Raw genomic sequence first — 17,553 nt, 5'->3', positions numbered from 1 at the left:
TTGTATATTTTTCCATTGCAGTTCCCCAGCGACCCCGACTTTGAATACCACTGCTGTAAAGGGATCTAGAGAGCTAGACGTACAGAACAGGTACCACAAACATTAAATGAGAGACTGCCATGACTGCCATGCAGCCTAGACACAAAGATATCAACACAGGATTTTAAATGGCTTCTGATTAAAAAAAAATATGTACAATATGAGATTTTGTTAGATAAACGTGTATAAAAATGGAGTCATCCAACACCACAACCAAAGTTTTGACAATGTCCTTGTATATTCTTCACACATCCAGTATCAGACACTTTTCCCTTGTCCTCAGCTATGTGTAGTCCAATCTATGATGCAATGTCCAGAGTGGGGCTCCTGGGGTTTTGGGCTGTAGTAATGCAGTGAGGAGGGAGCCCAGTGTGTTTGGACCGCTCGGCCCTGCTCTGTTCCCCTGCTCTACTCCCAAAGCAAACATAGCAATTACAGCCGCTGTCAGTCAGTGTCAGACACAGCATCTGTGATCAATTGTGACCGCTGGACCCTGGATATTAGACGTGTATGTATCATAGAACATGCAAGGGAGGTAAATCCTCCCCTAGCTATGTAGCTCTTCCAGGCCTGCCGTTCACTCTCCTCCCCTCCTCTCTCCTCCCCTCGTCTCTCCTCCTACTGGATCCAAAGGGGATCCATTTTGTGGGCTGCTTTTTCCCAAGCAACATTGGCGAGTTAGGTCTATGCCACTCAAAGCACAACCTCGTCTCCATCACCAAATAAACAAAACTAATGTTTTGCTTCCAGAGTTCCTTTAAAATATCTACCTAGTCTCATTCATGGTGCAAAACCTCTTTAGCAAAAAGCACCACGGCTCTAGTCACCCAGTAACACAGCAATATCTTTGCATCTCTGGCGTATCTTTATACCAATCTCCCTCAGTGGTAGCGAGTCTCTCATCCCCCCACTGTATAGAATGAGATACACAACATCCATACATTCGCACACAGTCTGGAGGGAGAGAGAGAAGAGAGGCTGTGTGTCTGTCTCAATCCCCAGCCTGGAGTATACAGTGTAAGTTAACAGCCATACACACTGACCTCAGAGCTGTTGTTTAATCATCAGGGCATTTTAATGGCTTGTCAGAGTAATGAAATATGGTTGGAGGCTACCTGGTGCAAACATTACTATAAATCCCTCTCACACAAGCTGACGCGGGGCTTAATGGTTATAAATCATCACTTTAGGGAGAGAAAAATGACAGCTATTAAAATAATGAATGGGATGATTAATTTTTCACATTAAAGATTAAAAGCTATGAGAGGTATCATTAGATATTTGAGCTGCCGTAAACGTTTGAAAGTGAGAGCTTATTTTCCGCAGTTTATGACGCCCTCCGTTTCTTCATTGTCATCCAAGTTTCTGCCCAAGTTGGCTGTCTGGGCTGCACTGACAGAGGCATTCCTTCCTCCTAATTTGTGCTGTTGTAAAAATGCTCAGAGGAGAAGCCTTGAAGAACAGTCATGGCTGCAGGCAGTACAGGGCCTCCACAGCCACTCTGCAGGGGCTCCCTAAGGCTCTCACAGGCATCTTCAAAAACTCCCAAATTATTTCACCCCTCTAAAGCTGTCAGGGCCGACTTAATAGGAACCAGAGGAAGTGATGGGGGCTAGTTTGGGGTTTGATTAAATCATGTTATCATGTTGGAATGCTATGAGCTGTTAGCTATATAATATTAGTGGGTAACTGTATTAGCAACTGATTATTCAGCCCTGTGCATACATGACATACTTAGGGAGAACGCATATGCACACACATGCTCAGTGGGCTTACATAAATCCCCATGTATAGACAACCAATGACAGGCTCTCTCTATCTCGTCGATGGCTCCCAAGAGAAGGTGCTTTATAGCACAACAATTCCTAATTCAGCTTTCACTTCTATGGGACCTGCCATGTTGTTCACACATACGGTATATCACCCAAATTGCAAGGCAAAAGATTAGAGGGAGAAGCATAATTAGAGCATTAATAACCATGCATGTTAGGGAACATAAGTAATTGAGTTTTTCATGATGAATGGGAACCCAAACAAGGCAGGAGAGAGTGAAAGGCCCCATTAGATATTCCAGGCATGGTTCAGTCTCAGTAGAGGCGTGAATATCACACTTTTCCCACTGTTGCCCAATTATTTTTGTGTTCCCAGGCAATGATAGAATTGCTTGTCCAACTGCAGCCTTCAAAGGGATAATCTAATCGTCTCATTGAAGCAACGGCTCCATTTGTTGGCACCGAAAGAAACATTGGTTAGTAAAGTGATCCGCTCAGAACAAAGCCAGGTATTTGTTTAGCTAACTAACTTATTTACAAAGCAGTGGGACATTTAAAGAACTCCTCTGGCATTCTGCGTGCATAGTTCCTTTTTCATTTTGGATTCTCTCACTCTTCCTCTCTTCCCTGTTATTTATTTCATCCCCTGTCACTGGAGACAGTTGTGATGGGTGCCCACACCTCCTTCATGTGTTTCCAGCTCTTCTCTCTGCTTCGTCTGCTAATGATCCAGGGAGACCAAATACAGGGCCGCGCTGGAACAAAATGGCCGCCAGAGCTCCCCGCTTATATCTCAGCCATCCCTCCCCAAATCAATTCTGACATTTCATTCTGCCCTTATAGAAGGTAATGGTGCATTCAGGGGTTGTTACCGATAATGTTGAAATGGTATTGCTTGGTTTCACTGAACAGACGAACTCTAACCTCTGCTGCTGAATGGTCTTTGGTTTTCCCTCCCCAGGTTGCCTCGCCTGCTATCTTGTGTTTTTTTTATGAATATCGGGCATAAATGTTGATATTTACCAAATTAAATATCTTTGTTGGTCCATCCGGGGAAACATCCCACTGGGCACACACTGGTTGAATCAACGATGTTTCCACTTAATTTTAATGAATTTACGTCGAACCAATGTGGAATTAACGTTGAATTGTGCCCAGTGGGATATGACTCGTCTTGACAGAAAACCAGTCATAGTTGTTCTTACCAGACTCTCTTTATTTCTAGCAGCAGAACTCTTTAAGTCAGTTAGTCAATATGTTGTTTCTAATATATTATTTACTGGCTTTGACTTGTTGTATATCAGAATGTCATGAACAACTGGTTGAGTTTTTGCAGTCATAATCATGTTGAGAGGAATCAGAGGCAGATGTCGAGGACTCATTTTACAGTGTTTATGCTTTCCTCCAAGTTTATGTAACATTCATCCATTCCCTGGTTTATTTATCCCCATTTGTACAGTCTCAACAATTAGTCAATTCCCAATCAACAACAGAGAAGAAATTGCTTTTAATTACTTTTGATAAATGACAAATTGTGTTGGCATGGCTCCCTGCAAATGCTTAATTGGGAGGAGGGTGGGGTGAGAAGGTGGGCTCAGCGAGATGGGATTTCTGGGGGGATGAAATCAATGCAGTTTTCTCTGTGGTTCACCGGCTGGGCTGCTGGGCCCCAGCCAACCTGAGGCCTGCTCAGATACACAGCTCAGCAGAAACATTCACAGTAGGAGAGCACTCACACACTTAAACAACACACACACACGCAAGCAGGCAGGCAGGCATTTGACTCGTTGAAAATGTCTGAGAAATGTAAATGTTTGCAACTGCCTTCCTTGGTCCTCCTGTCTAAAGTGAGGATGTGTTGCCTTGTGTCTACAGGGTTCGTTAGTATCAACAGTGAGTGAATCACCCAGCTTTGGCCCGTCCGGCGTTACCTGTACATGGAGACCCCCAGCTGGGCAGGTACGTCCCTCTGCCTCTCTCTCTCCAACACACACACACACTTTCTCTCTCTCTACCTGTCTCTCTATTACACACAAACACACACACACACACACACACACACACACACACACACACACACACACACACACACACACACACACACACACACACACACACACACACACACACACACACACACATACACTTGCTCTCTCTCTACCTGTCTCTCTATTACACACACACACACACACACACACACATACCCTAACCCTAACCCTAAAACAAACCCTAGCTCCTAACCCTAAACCTAATTCTAACCCTAGCACTAATTCTAACCTTAAGCCTAAACCCCTAGAAATAGCATTTGACCTTGTGGGGACTAACAGAATGTCCCCAGTTGGTCAAATGTTTGTTTGTTTATTATTCTTGTGGGGACTTCTGGTCCCCACAAGTATAGTTAAACTTGTCCACACACACACACACACACACACACACACACACACACACACACACACACACACACACACACACACACACACACACACACACACACACACACACACACTCTTATACTCTTTCTATTACACAAACACACACCCATACTCGCTCTCTCTGTACCTGTTTCTCTGCATGTGTGTGTCCTCTGTCATTACACCTTTGTGTGTACTTCTTTAAAACACCAACTTCAAGACAGTCAATCAACCTGATGTGGTCAGATAGCGGAAGACTAGCTCGGCTCCTCCACAAGGCTTTCATCCATATGGCCGTGGCCCAGGCAGGCGCCCATGTGTGTGTTCCCTGCTCCCCTGGCTGGCCTCGCAGGAGCCATACAGCAGGTGGCATTAAGGATCAATGGGCCTTCTCTCTCCTCCTCTCTCCTGCCCCTCTCTCTCTCTCTGCCAGTAAACCCTCTCTCCTCCCCTCCCCTGCCTCTCTCTCTCTGCCATTACATCTGCTTTGCTTTATCTTGGCCAGGTCGCAGTTGTAAATGAGAACTTGTTCTCAACTAGCCTACCTGGTTAAATAAAGGTGAAATAAAGAAATTAAATACAATTCCTCTCACCTCCCCTCCCCTGCCTCTCCCTCTCTACCATGAGATTCTCTCTCCTCCCCTCCCCTGCCTCTCCCTCTCTACCATGAGATTCTCTCTCCTCCCCTCCCCTCCCCTGCCTCTCTCTCTCTCTCTCTCTCTCTCTCTCTTGCTCTCTCCTCTCCTCACCTCCCCTGCCTCTCTCGCGCTCTCTCTTCTCTCACTCTCTGCCATTACCTCCTCTCTCCTCACCTCCCGTGCCTCCTTCTCTCTCTCTCTCGCTCTCTCTCTCTCTCTCTCTGCCATTACCTTTCCACTCCACAACCTCCAGCCTCGTGCCTCCACTGGCGAGGCCCAAGAGGAGCGCCCATTGCACCTTACCACATCACACTGGGATAAAGAGTGCTTTTTTCCATTAGTCTAATTGCTTGGTTATAGTTCTATATTATTTCGGTGATCAGCGGTGTGGTGTGGTAATGATGGACATCCAGTGCTCCTGTGTTAGCTGGTGGGTGTTGTGTTTCCCCCCCAAACTGCCCTCACACAGTGCTGCTAACTCTGCTCATACACGAAACAAGAGCCAAAATGCAGCTTCACGCTGATAAAAAAACAAGTATAAACAAAAAGACTCCCCAAATGTTTTGATGTAAGATTTTAATCAAAGAGCCTAATCTATTTGCATTCTCGACAGGTGCAACATTCCAATGATTTATGAAATAAACACTCGAGTTCTAGAGCCTGTTCATTTGCCGCTATTTAAAACAGACAATATGGTACTAATTGGCTCTAATTTACCTTGGCCTCTAGTTAGACTTTCTTATATAATCACGATATAAGTATAATGAAAATCTGTTCTCAAGGCAGTCTCGTCCCCTGTCAAACAGAGCTCATTGACTACGATATTAGATTTCTCCCTCCTGCGCACTTTGTTCTTCTCTGTGTGTCAGCAGACCTCTGAAGAGCTTATTTTCACTCATTTCTAGGAAATATGACTCTGTATTACTCCTGGATGTGAAGTACCAGTGCGCTATATTGGTACAAATGGAAGGCTTCCCCAATCAGCCATCACACTAGAAGCTTTCAATCAGCAGGCCGAGAAGATAGAGATAACAATGAGTTCATTTAGCCACAAAGACTTTCTCGTTGTATTTCTAATATTCCTTCATGAGATAATATAGTAGGCCTCCCATAGTAACTGGTTCAACTGTTAGCTAGGCTTAGTGTGAGGCATCTGGTCCGTGGTGGTCTAACCGGTCCTAAACATCTCACTCTGCAGGGTTCACCTGTGGGATTCCTTCAAAAATAGACCACTTCCCCTCTGTCTGTTTTTGCGGCTATGATTGTTACAGCCACACTGATTATCTTCCTGCTCTTATTTCACTATTTAAAAGGGGCAGGGATAGAAAATCCTTGGCGTTATTTTTTTTCTCCAGGTGTGGGTATTGATCTTTGCCTTTGCTGCAGGGGAGTCTGTTCACTTAAAAGGTCCACTGATGTAGCAGGGCGTATTAAACAAATAGCCACAGAACAAGGCCACAATCGCTTTGAATCATGGACGAGGTTGGCTGTCTCAGAGCACCGCCGTATCAAATATGAAACACTCCGCTAACAAGGTGTGTAATCTATTTTAATCACATCATCTTTTATCAGACAAGGAGAAGGTTGAACATAACTAAGGGAGAAATGGTGGGGATTTGGGGGGGTGAATTGTATTTTGAAATTGAATGTGACGGCTGGAGAAGGAGCTGGATTCTCTATGCATGGCTTCATAATGAAGCCGGCCAAATGGTCAGTTATGGCTAACTGTAGTGGTAGCTGGAGAATAGGAGTAACGTGAGGGGTAATTCAGTGCCAGTAATACATTCACCTCATAGGGATGTTAGCTGGTGGTAGACGTGGATCAGGAGCTGTGGGGCTGCTGTGAAGGTTGTTATTTCTCTCTCTGGTATCACTGTACTGGCAGATGAACATTGAAAACATTGAGAAGTTGTAGGTTATACAGGGACTCTCTCCTCCTCAGGCCCTGCGGCAGAACACCATCTATTCTGCTGTTATACCACCCCTGTACAGCAACACATTTCCTCACATCTCATATTATTTCCCCCTCTCTCTCTTCCTTTTCTCCATTGGGTTCTGATTCTCCCTCTCTTTCTGTTTTATATACGGTGCTTCTCTCTATCACAGACACACATACACGGATGGACACACACACCGGGATGTAACACTGTGTTGATGATGGGCAGAGCTGAGGGAATGACTTGTGCTAGTCATCACAATTCAGGCAATCATCTGTTATATACATCTCACACTGGCTGGGCTCATGGGCTAGTGTTTTCAATTGTCTTTTTTCCTCCAGTCATAAATTGTTCCTGACACTCTGACACTATACTAGGTTATGAATATATGAATATGTAGCGACGACATACAACCCACAGGTCAGACAAGTTAATGGATAAAGAACCAAATTATAGACCTCCATAAGAAATACCACTTGTGGAATTGGTAGATAGACAGTACTAAAATCTTCTTATTGACATGAGGTTTTACATTTGAAATAATTTTAAACTCTAAATACACCTTACCAATAGCAATGCATTGATTTTAATCCGAATATGCCATTCAAACTGTGTGATATTATGGTCCTTTCAAAGTAAACACCCAATACATTTCTAAATTCAAAATGGAATTGTTCAGTATCTCTTCCTCTGTTCCAGTCTCTCTCTTTCTTTCTCTCCATCGTCTTCTTGGTCTCTCACTCACATATAATTAGCTTACTTTGTGATTAATACTTTAGATTTCACCGATTTTCAAAATTCCTCCTGTGTTACCGCTGGCAGTGTTTTCCTCAGCCCCATCCCATGGCCGTAGGAGCTCCTCCACAGTGGAGGGGATTGGGGGAGAGGAGGAGGACGGAGGGGGGTGCCTGCATCTTTAAAAGTGCGGAGCGAGGGAGCGGGCGGGCGGCTAGCTGGATTGTGCTGACGGCAGGGCTTTGGTTCAGAGCATGCCCATTAGAGGGAGCCATAAATCCTAGGCTCTCCGGGCCTGGCTGTGTCAGCAGTCCACTGAATGAATTGATTTTAAACGCCACCGAAAAAAAGCCTCTTTAATTCAACCTCCAGCAGAAACCTCTTTTCTCTCCCTCTGCTTCTCAATTCAGAAGTGTCATTGAAAAGGAGTGAAGTCCTGAAACACTGAACCTGTCAGCAGCAACAAGCCCTGGGCTACAGCCTCAGTCCCTCCACACACCTGTGATTTACAGGAAAGGGGGAAACAACAACACGCCACAAACCAAATGCATCATCTTAAATTCCAAACAGGATTTGTTCTTTCCCTCCAATGTTCAGTCCTCTTTTTAGATTACGGCGAGAGAAATGAGACATACCGTAAAAAATGTGCTCGGGCATTTGAATTTCAAATGTGTTCGATTTGGAAATTGATGTATGTGTTTGTCAATTTAGGAGCAGCATCCATGTGTGCATGCATTTATATATTATCAGCATCAATGAAAAGCTGTGTGTCGTTGCCCTCCCCTCTCGTCTCTGTACCCCCATCGGGGTGCCTGCCTGTGGTGTTGTGAGGGGCCTTAGTATGCTAACCATCACATAAAACACAGCACACATGTACTTAAACAAACACACTCACACTTTCATGCATACTTACACTAATTATGTGCTCACACACTTACATTATGCTTAAACACACACATGCATGTATACACACACTTTTACTCTTTCACACACACACACACACACACACACACACACACACACACACACACACACACACACACACACACACACACACACACACACACACACACACCCGGTATGTGCCAGCTGGAAGGGGTCATCCCCTGCCGTGCTGCCCTTTGTGTCCTGCTCTGTGGTAATGCTTGTTGGACCCTTTACCGCTGCCGTTGTGTGACAGCGTGGGTGCATGCACTGGGCTCTGCTCCGCTCTGCACCGCTCCGCTCTGCGTGGCACAGCGCCGTGTGGTGAGGTATTCCCCAGAGAGCCCAGCAGCAGAGGCAACAGCAGGGACTTCCTGAGAGCAGCGTGGCCAGGCAGGGTGAGGACTGACCCTCGTAAAAACCCCAGCCTCAGCCGACTGATGTGGAGCAGTGCGATGAGAGAGAGAGAGAGAGAGAGAGAGAGAGAGAGAGAGAGAGAGAGAGAGAGAGAGAGAGAGAGGAGAGAGAGAGAGAGGAGAGAGAGGAGAGAGAGAGAGAGAGAGAGAGAGAGAGGACTGGAGGGAACGAGAGAGAAGGCAGCATCCTCTCTGGCTCATTACACTGTTTAAAGAGCCGGCGCCTCTGAATCACCTGCCCAGCTCCACGCCTCAAATAAGCCCAGCCACCAGGGATCATACATCAACTTCTCCATCAGTCCCCCGGTGCCGCTTTCTCACCATTCTCCCCCTCCCAATCCAACCAGCCACATAGCACATTCACATGTATGGAATTCAGCTGAACAGATAATGCAGAGAATCAAACAGAATACATTACCCAAGCGCCAAATTATTGAGTAATGCAGAGTGAATATAGGAGTGTGACAATTTAATGTGCCTCATCATGTAAACCTGTTAATTGAATGTTTTGCATATACGCCAGGCAACATCCATGGCCTGGTTGTGTTACATGAACAGCCTTAATGCTCGGTTCTTCCTCATCTCAAAAGCACACTTTCTCATGCCTAATTACCCCTAGGCTCTGGGCTGGAGGAAGGAGCGACTGGCGACGTATTACGATACAGATTGCGAGTATATTTCACTTTGAAAAATGGGCAAAGCACACAGGAGTAAGGGCTTGATTACAAGGAGCGGGGCATAGAGCCTCTACATCTTCCTCCTTCCTCCCCTCGTTTCAATTATGGCTGACTGGAGGCCTGCTGCTGCCACCATCCTCGAATAAAACTAAAATATGATAAAGCTGGAATATCAGGCCCGCCACTGATTGAACCCCCGAGCCATATAAGGGCTGTGAGATACTCCACACGTAATTACAACGTTTGCCAATATTTTTTGACGGGGGGTTCAACATGGATATGAGCGAGGGGGGTGGAAGTAGGGGTGGGTGGTGGGGGGGCATGAGCAGTGCTTATGACACATGATAAAAGCACATTTCATTCTGACTTCCCTGAGGATAAGAAGAAACTTGCCTGTGTATATCCGCTCCACTGTCTTCTTCCTCTGCATAAGTGTACTGGTGTTGTTTTGAAGTTGGAGGATCATTACTCATGTGTAAGATGCATAAGCTCAGAAGATCTGCTGTCATAACACTGCAGACGGTGGTGCCGTGAATGCAAAAGAGATGCAACTTTCTCTGGATGTAGAAAATTGAATATTAAGCTATATCATTTTAAGCACACAATAAAAACATGTCATTTCATCCAAACTAGCATTCCTCATCATAACAGATGGGACTGAGAATGTAGAGTAGAGATCTGTGCTCTCTCTCTCTCTGCCATGTTCTCTGAACAGTTACCCTTTACGCCCCCTGACCCCCACAGATGTAGGTGGTGTCTCCCTGATGGCAATGTTAATCACAGTCCAGCTCTCTGACATGCCTGGTTCCCACCGCCCCCTATCCAGCACCCCCCACCCATGTCAGAGTCAGGCTCTACCACACACAGCTTTACTAGGGGAAGCCTCTGCCAACATGGAAAGCTTCCCGTTCACATTGTGAGCTTGATAAGGATAGTGAAATGATAGAGACTAGCCACTGAATAGGCTAGTGTTGGTTTTGGCTGGTGTATTAAATAGCAACAACTGGGATGGTCTGAAATGTGTAAATGTATTTTCTCTCTGGTCCATGGCCAATATGGAGAGGTATCAGAGGATTCTTGTTGTTTTGAGTGTTGGATTGTGTATATAATACAGCTAGCTGCCTTTCAAAGTGAATGAGGAGATAGATCTCTCCGCTGAGGGAAGAGCGTGCCGCCACGGCAGAATCACAGTGGAGAGAAATCCAACCCTCTCGTTCGTCCCACTATGAAGGATTCAATCACACATCTGGCCCACTGACCCGTCCCCTCACACACTAACAGCCAGGCTGGTCTCCAAAGACCAGAGACGGATCACAGGAAGGGGAGATGTGTGGAAGCTAGAGCATGCCACCTCTCAGGACTTCTATCATAGGAGAAATTGAGAGTTGTCGCAGTGGAGAGTGACTAGCATGGTGGTGCGTTGATACATTGACACAGTGAATGTCTTGGACAGTGCAGTAAAAGTGCTGAGGTTGAAATGAAGCTGTTATCTCTGGCATGTATCACTAGGGAGGCAAGAAGCACTGGTGCAAAGGCCTGTTTGCTTTACTGTTATTGTCTCTGTGTGTTGGTCCCCTTCAAACAACCCTCAGGTTCAGCTCTTTTCTAGCATCACACACATTTCCCTATATATTTTTAACCCTAACCCTTCCTCTGACACCACCTTGTATGAAGGTCCTGAATGGCAGGAAGCTTGGCCCCAGTGATGTACTGGGCTGTACGCACTACTACCCCCCTCATACCAGGCGGTGATGCAACCAGTCAGGATGCTCTCGATGGTGCAGCTGTATAACGTTTTGAAGATCTGAGGACCCATGCCAAATCTTTTCAGTTTCCTGAGGGGGAATAGGCATTGTCATACCCTCTTCGCGACTGTCTTGTGGGTTTGGACCATGACAGTTCGTTGGTGATGTGGACACCAAGGAACTTGAAGCTCTCAACCTGCTCCACTACAGCCCCATCGATGAGAATGGGGGCGTGCTCGGTTCTCCCTTTTTCTGTAGTCCACAATCATCTCCTTTGTCTTGATCACATTTAGGGAGAAGTTGTTATCCTGGCACCACACTGCCAGGTCTCTGACCTCCTCCCTATAGGCTGTCGTTGTTGGTGATCAGGCCTACCACTGTTGTGTCGTCGGCAAACTTAATGATGGTGATGGAGTCATCCTTGGCCATGCAGTCATGGGTGAACAGGGAGTACAGGAGGTGACTGAGCACGCACCCCTGGGGGGCCCACGTGTTGAGGATCAGCATGGCAGATGTGTTGTTACCTACGCTGGCTACGGAGAGCATGATCATACAGTCGTCCAGAGCAGCTGATGCTCTCATGCATGCTTCAGTGTTGCTTGCCTCGAAGCGAGCATAGAAGTTATTTAGCTCGTCTGGTACGCTCGTGTCACTGGGCAGCTCTCGGCTGTGCTTCCCGTTGTATTCTGTAATAGTTTGCAAGCCCTGCCACATCCGACGAGTGTTGAAGCTGGTGTAGTACGATTCAATCTTAGTCCTGTGTTGACGCTTTGCCTGTTTGATGGTTCTTTGGAGGGCATAGTGAGATTTCTTATAAGCGTCCGGGTTAGAGTCCCGCTCCTTGAAAAAAGCAGCTCTACCTTTTAGCTCAGTGCGGATGTTTCCTGTAATCCATGGCTTCTGGTTGGCTTATGTACGTACGGTCACTGTGGGGACGACATCATCGATGCACTTATTGATAAAGCCAGTGACTGATGTGGTGTACGCCTCAATGCCATCGGAAGAATCCTGGAACATATTCCAGTCTGTGCTAGCAAAACAGTCCTTTAGCTTAGCATCTGTGTCATCTGATCACTTCCTTATTGAGCAAGTCACTGGTACTTCCTGCTTGAGTTTTTGCTTGTAAACAGGAATCAGGAGGATAGAGTTAGGGTCAGATTTGCCAAATGGAGGGCGAGGGAGATCTTGTTACACATCTCTGTGTGTGGAGTAAAGGTGGTCTAGGGTTTTTTTTCCTCTGGTTGCACATTTAACATGCTGAGGTAAAATACATTTAAGTTTCTCTGCATTAAAGTCCGCCACCTCTGGATGAGCATTTTCTTGTTTGCTTATGGCCTTATACAGCTCATTGAGTGCCGTCTTAGTGCCTGCAATGGCTTGTGGTGGTAAATAGACAGCTACGAAAAATATAGATGAAAACTCTCTTGGTAAATACTGTGACCTACAGCTTATCATGAGATACACTACCTCAGGCGAGCAAAACCTCGAGACTTCCTTAATATTAGATTTTGTGCGCCAACTGTTATTTACAAATAGACACAGACCGCCACCGGAGGCAGCTGTTCTATCTTACCGATGCACCAAAAACCCACCCAGCTGTATGTTATCCATGTCGTCGTTCAGCCACGACTTTGTGAAAGATAAGATATTACAGTTTTTAATGTCCCGTTGGTAGGATAGTCTTGATCGGAGCTCATCCATTTAGTTATCCAATGATTGCACGTTGGCTAATAGTATTAATGGTAGCGGGGACATTACTCACTCACCGTCGGATCCTTACAAGGCAGCCGACCTACGTCCCCGATATCTCCGTCTCTTTTTCATGCGAATGCTGGGGATTTGGGCCTTGTCCGGTGTCTGAAGTAAATTTTTCGTGTCCGACTCGTTAAAGAAAAAATATGTCGCTGTCCTGATATCCAGAAGCTCTTTTCGGTCATAAGAGATGGTGGCAGAAACGTTATGTACAAAATAAGTTACAAATAACGTGAAAAAACACACACAATAGCACAATTGGTAGGAGACGGTAAAACGGCAGCCATCTCCTCCGGCGCCATCTGCATACATTATTTTGGGCCGATCCGGTGATAAGTTTGCTCATTAGAAGTTGGGAGGCTCATAACGTTCTATTTATCTTCTTCTTCCTGAAACGACAGTGAGCAGTGAGTGAGGGGATCCTAGTAAGGTGGAGATGCTAGCTCTGTCACTGGAGGTATGTTGACACCCCATGAGTAATCTGGTGCATGCTAAACAGAGGGTCGAGGTGTCACTGGAACACCTCAGCAACTGGCACATGGGTAATTACTCTTCCAGCGTGGGCGCGGCTCAACATTTTTGAACCTTTTCTTTCTCCAATCATAGTTGATGGATTGAGTGGAAGAGGGCGATCATCTGGTTCTTAGCAGGCTCACTGAGCGTGGTAGGCCTCCGTTGATTAATGATATCTGCCGCAAGTCACCAAAAGTGGAAATTAAGTATTTCTGTTTAAATGTAACATTTGTCTCCTTTGCTCGTGTTGAGAAAGGCATTTGTCAAAATCCCCAGCTTTGGCAAAAGGTGGATTTCCTCTGGGAGCACGCTGGGAATTACTCCCTACTTTCACATTAATGCCATTCAGTGTTCCCTGTTTTATTTCTTGAATCTACTTTCACCCATTGGCCTTTGCCGGGTATTTTGAATATTGAACCGTTATTTAACACACAGTTCAGGTTTATAGCCACTGCTACCACTGCTCCCTTTGACAGTTGAAAATTAGATATGTTTAAAAAACACACAGAAAAGTGGGGAATGACCTTGAATGTCTGAATGAAAGTGATTCAAGATGGAATCTCCCTGTGTTGGGCACAGGGGGAGTGATCTGGTGGCAACCCTGGTTGAGTTGGGTTACAGTTATGGTGATAGTGAGCCTGTCATGCCGGAACAGAACCAAGCCTCTGGGTAGACTAATGGTTCTAGAATCTGGCCAGGGTCCAGTTCTGCCCCATGCAGCTACTGCTTCTTCCTTCCGTGGCTGGGATATCATTACCTCCAATGTGTTACATCAGACTCGCTTGGTCAGGCTCTGAAACAGTCAATACTCCACAATTTAGAAAATCAGCCAAGTTTGCAGAAACAAAGAGGCAATATTGGAAATAAAGACGGATGTATAATCTGACGCCAGGCGTTTTTTCATGGTGGGTGAATTATTTGTTGTCCGGAAGGAGGGGACATACACGTGGGGCGGGGCGAGGGCAAGGAGCCAGCCAGCCATCTGTCAGGGGTTAGAGGAGGTGGTCAAATGGCTCGAATAAATGTTCAAATCACAGCGGCCAACTACTGACCCTCCGCGTTTCATACAAGCACCCTTTACTTTTCCCATCAATGGAAATCTAATTGCTTGAAAAGCGATCAATGGAAACTAAATTGGTTTTGTGTGGAAGCGAGCATGCAATAAGCTCTGAGCTGTTTTAATGTGTGTTGGTTTTGCATCTTAAATCATGGTAATTTTTGGAGTGGGGCCCCGTTCCGTTCTCCTGAGAGGGGCTCAACCTAGGTAGCACCCAGAGACTGCGGTGGGAGCACTCAATCAAGCCTCTAATAAAAATCACAAGCTTAATTGCTTTTCCAAACTCATAAATCCTGCGACTGTATGTGTTAATCTTTTGCATTTCTCTGTAGCAGGGAATGCATTTGGTAGGTAATGCAGCAGAGGCTCATTTTGGAGGGGCTGGGAGGTAACAGGGAACTCCTCCCTGCAGGAGCTGCTGTGACCTCTGATAACCCTCCAGTGATCTGATATGACTAATCCCCTATAATCCCTAATACACTCCTTAACATGCTCCTAACTGACAGCAGTCGATATGGGTGCATTTCTCTGTCTTATCGCTGATCTCTTTGTCTTTTGTATGCTGCTTCTCTCTCTCAGCAGTCAGAACCCGCCACGCTGCTCTCCTCTCTCCCCCTGACCAAGGAACAGTCGCACATCTACATTGATGTCACACATTTAAGTTCCTCTACTCAGTGACTCTTGATAAGCTTAGACTAGATCAGAGTCTCGAAATTGAACTGACTAATTGGTTAGCACAGGTCTGGAGGCAGACAGAATGCCAACTACTCAGGCACAACGGGGGAGCTCAGAATGAGGTCTTATTTCGTGGTAGCACAGCAAAAAACGACTTTCCACTGTTTTCTCTTCTGCCATGGCCAGCTGGATGTCTTGTCAGAGAGGCTTGGATAAGGGTGTTACCCCTCTGACCTGTAGTGTTCGAGGGAAGGTGCATAGCGTTAGAAGGCACTTGAAGGAATGGTCTCCACTGTGTAATTTATGGATGTCTCTGAGATGTATTCCAGCCCAGGTCTCCTCTTCTCCATCCCTCAGGTGCTTATCTATCACTTATCAGGGAAGACAGAGCATCAGCCCAGGTTGTATTTCTGTCTGCTAGTGTAATTACATTGTAACTGATCTAAGGACATGGACAGTACATGTGCAGTAACTTCTCATGGTCCAGTCTCTCTGTGTTATCGGTGATACTGTTACTCTAAATAAACAGTTGTCCTGGTGGAAATCTCACACAGGTCTGCACATGTTGTATGTGTCTGGAAATGTAGTAGAGAAATATTGAAATGGAGAATGAATGAACTCCTGTCTGTTTGATTGAGTCCTTTTTTAGAAGGTCATACCAAGTGTTATAGTAAAAAATCTAATCTAAAAAAAGTTATTTGTTTACTAACAGTCATTTGTAATCATAATGTATAAAAACACCACTGACAGCAATGCATACATGTCAATAGCTGTTTTATTGGAATTCATGTTTTTTATTTTCTACCGAGACCTGCTGTTGCAGTATAAGCCCAAGCCCCCTCACAACAAACAACCAGGCGTTGTATCATTCCAATCACACATATTAACCAACTCTCGCCACCCATCAATCTTTCCTCAGCCATTTTTGAACTTATGCTGAAATGATGTTATAAATGATGGTTTAAAAAATCCCCACATTTTTCATTGTTGACAATCTAACGGCTTCTCTGATGCTATCCATATACATCTGTGTGTGTGTGTGTGTGTGTGTGTGTGTGTGTGTGTGTGTGTGTGTGTGTGTGTGTGTGTGTGTGTGTGTGTGTGTGTGTGTGTGAGAGAGAGAGAGAGTGTTTGTGTTGACGTGTGTGCATGTGTATGTGCTGCAGTCACCTTAGGGAAATAACTAATCAACCTTTCACCAGCAAAACACCTGTACCAGGAACACAGCGTTTCCCTCATCAGGTTATGTCTGTATCTTAGCTCATATACCCCCGGGTTGCAGATTCTACTCATTTAATTTGACTAATCTCTATCATTCATTGTAATGTGTAAAATTCTCATATTATGCAGAAGGCTCTGCCCGGTACTGAAGAGGTATAGCTGTGAAACTATTGCATGGTTTGTCCATAGTGTTGAAGCTCCTGAAGCTCCGGTGCAGTCTAATGTAAGTATGCAGCTCTCCCTCATGATCCCTCATTTATCATTTTGACACCGGCTACTTTTTTGAAGTGGAGAAAAATGTTGCAGTCAGCTCTTCCTTTGGTCTCGGAAAATGTGTGTGAGAATGAGTGTGTGTGCTTGTGTGCGTGCGTGTGTGTGTGTGTGTGTGTGTGTGTGTGTGTGTGTGTGTGTGTGTGTGTGTGTGTGTATGCAACAGTATGATTAAGTGGCTAGGTAGACATACAGCTGTTTTTTTACAGTACATGTACACCATACCAGGGTTGTACATGTCATATATGCTAGTGAGTAGGCTACCATTATTTAATTCCATGTTTGTCTTCATAATGTTTTCCACAAAATCCTTGAAGGTATGAAATATATCTTTGGCTGTGAATGCCACTGTAAATGAGGAAAATATTTCTTACAGTAAGTAGTTCACAGTCAAAGGAGAAAAAAGGTTTAAAAATATTTGTTTTCAATTTCTCTCTCTGTCATAATTGTCTAGGTATCGGAATCAAAACATTCTCTAGCTTTTACATTTTACAGTTGAATTCAATGCCACTCAGTCAAAAAGTAACTTAAGTCTATAGCAGGGGTGTAAAGAACTAAGTAAAAATATTTTGAAGTAGTACTTAAGTAGTTTTTTGTGGCATCTGTACTTTACTATTAATATTTTTTCCAACTTTTGCTTGTACTCAACTACATTCCTAAAGAAAAGAATGTACTTTTTACTCCATACATTTTCCCTGACACCCAAAAGTACTCCTTATATTTCGAATGCTTAGCAGGACAGGAACATTGTCCAATTCACACACTTATCAA

General features: G+C 45.1%; 1 protein-coding gene across 3 annotated transcripts in view; it reads left to right on the top strand.

Moving 5' to 3' along the window:
* The window catches only part of LOC115171427 (RNA binding protein fox-1 homolog 3), a 242,826-nt gene that overhangs the window by 37,287 nt on the left and 187,986 nt on the right, over window positions 1–17,553 (top strand). For all 3 annotated transcript variants that reach the window (XM_029728232.1, XM_029728233.1, XM_029728230.1), the window contains exon 2: window positions 3,687–3,770. In XM_029728232.1, coding sequence (XP_029584092.1) covers window positions 3,749–3,770 — 22 coding nt within the window. In that variant the 5' untranslated portion in view covers window positions 3,687–3,748. The remainder of the gene's footprint in view (window positions 1–3,686; window positions 3,771–17,553) is intronic.

The sequence above is a fragment of the Salmo trutta genome, chromosome 32 (genome assembly GCF_901001165.1).
Source record: "Salmo trutta chromosome 32, fSalTru1.1, whole genome shotgun sequence".
NCBI classification, from domain to species: domain Eukaryota; kingdom Metazoa; phylum Chordata; class Actinopteri; order Salmoniformes; family Salmonidae; genus Salmo; species Salmo trutta.
This window is presented reverse-complemented; position numbering and strand designations above follow the sequence as displayed.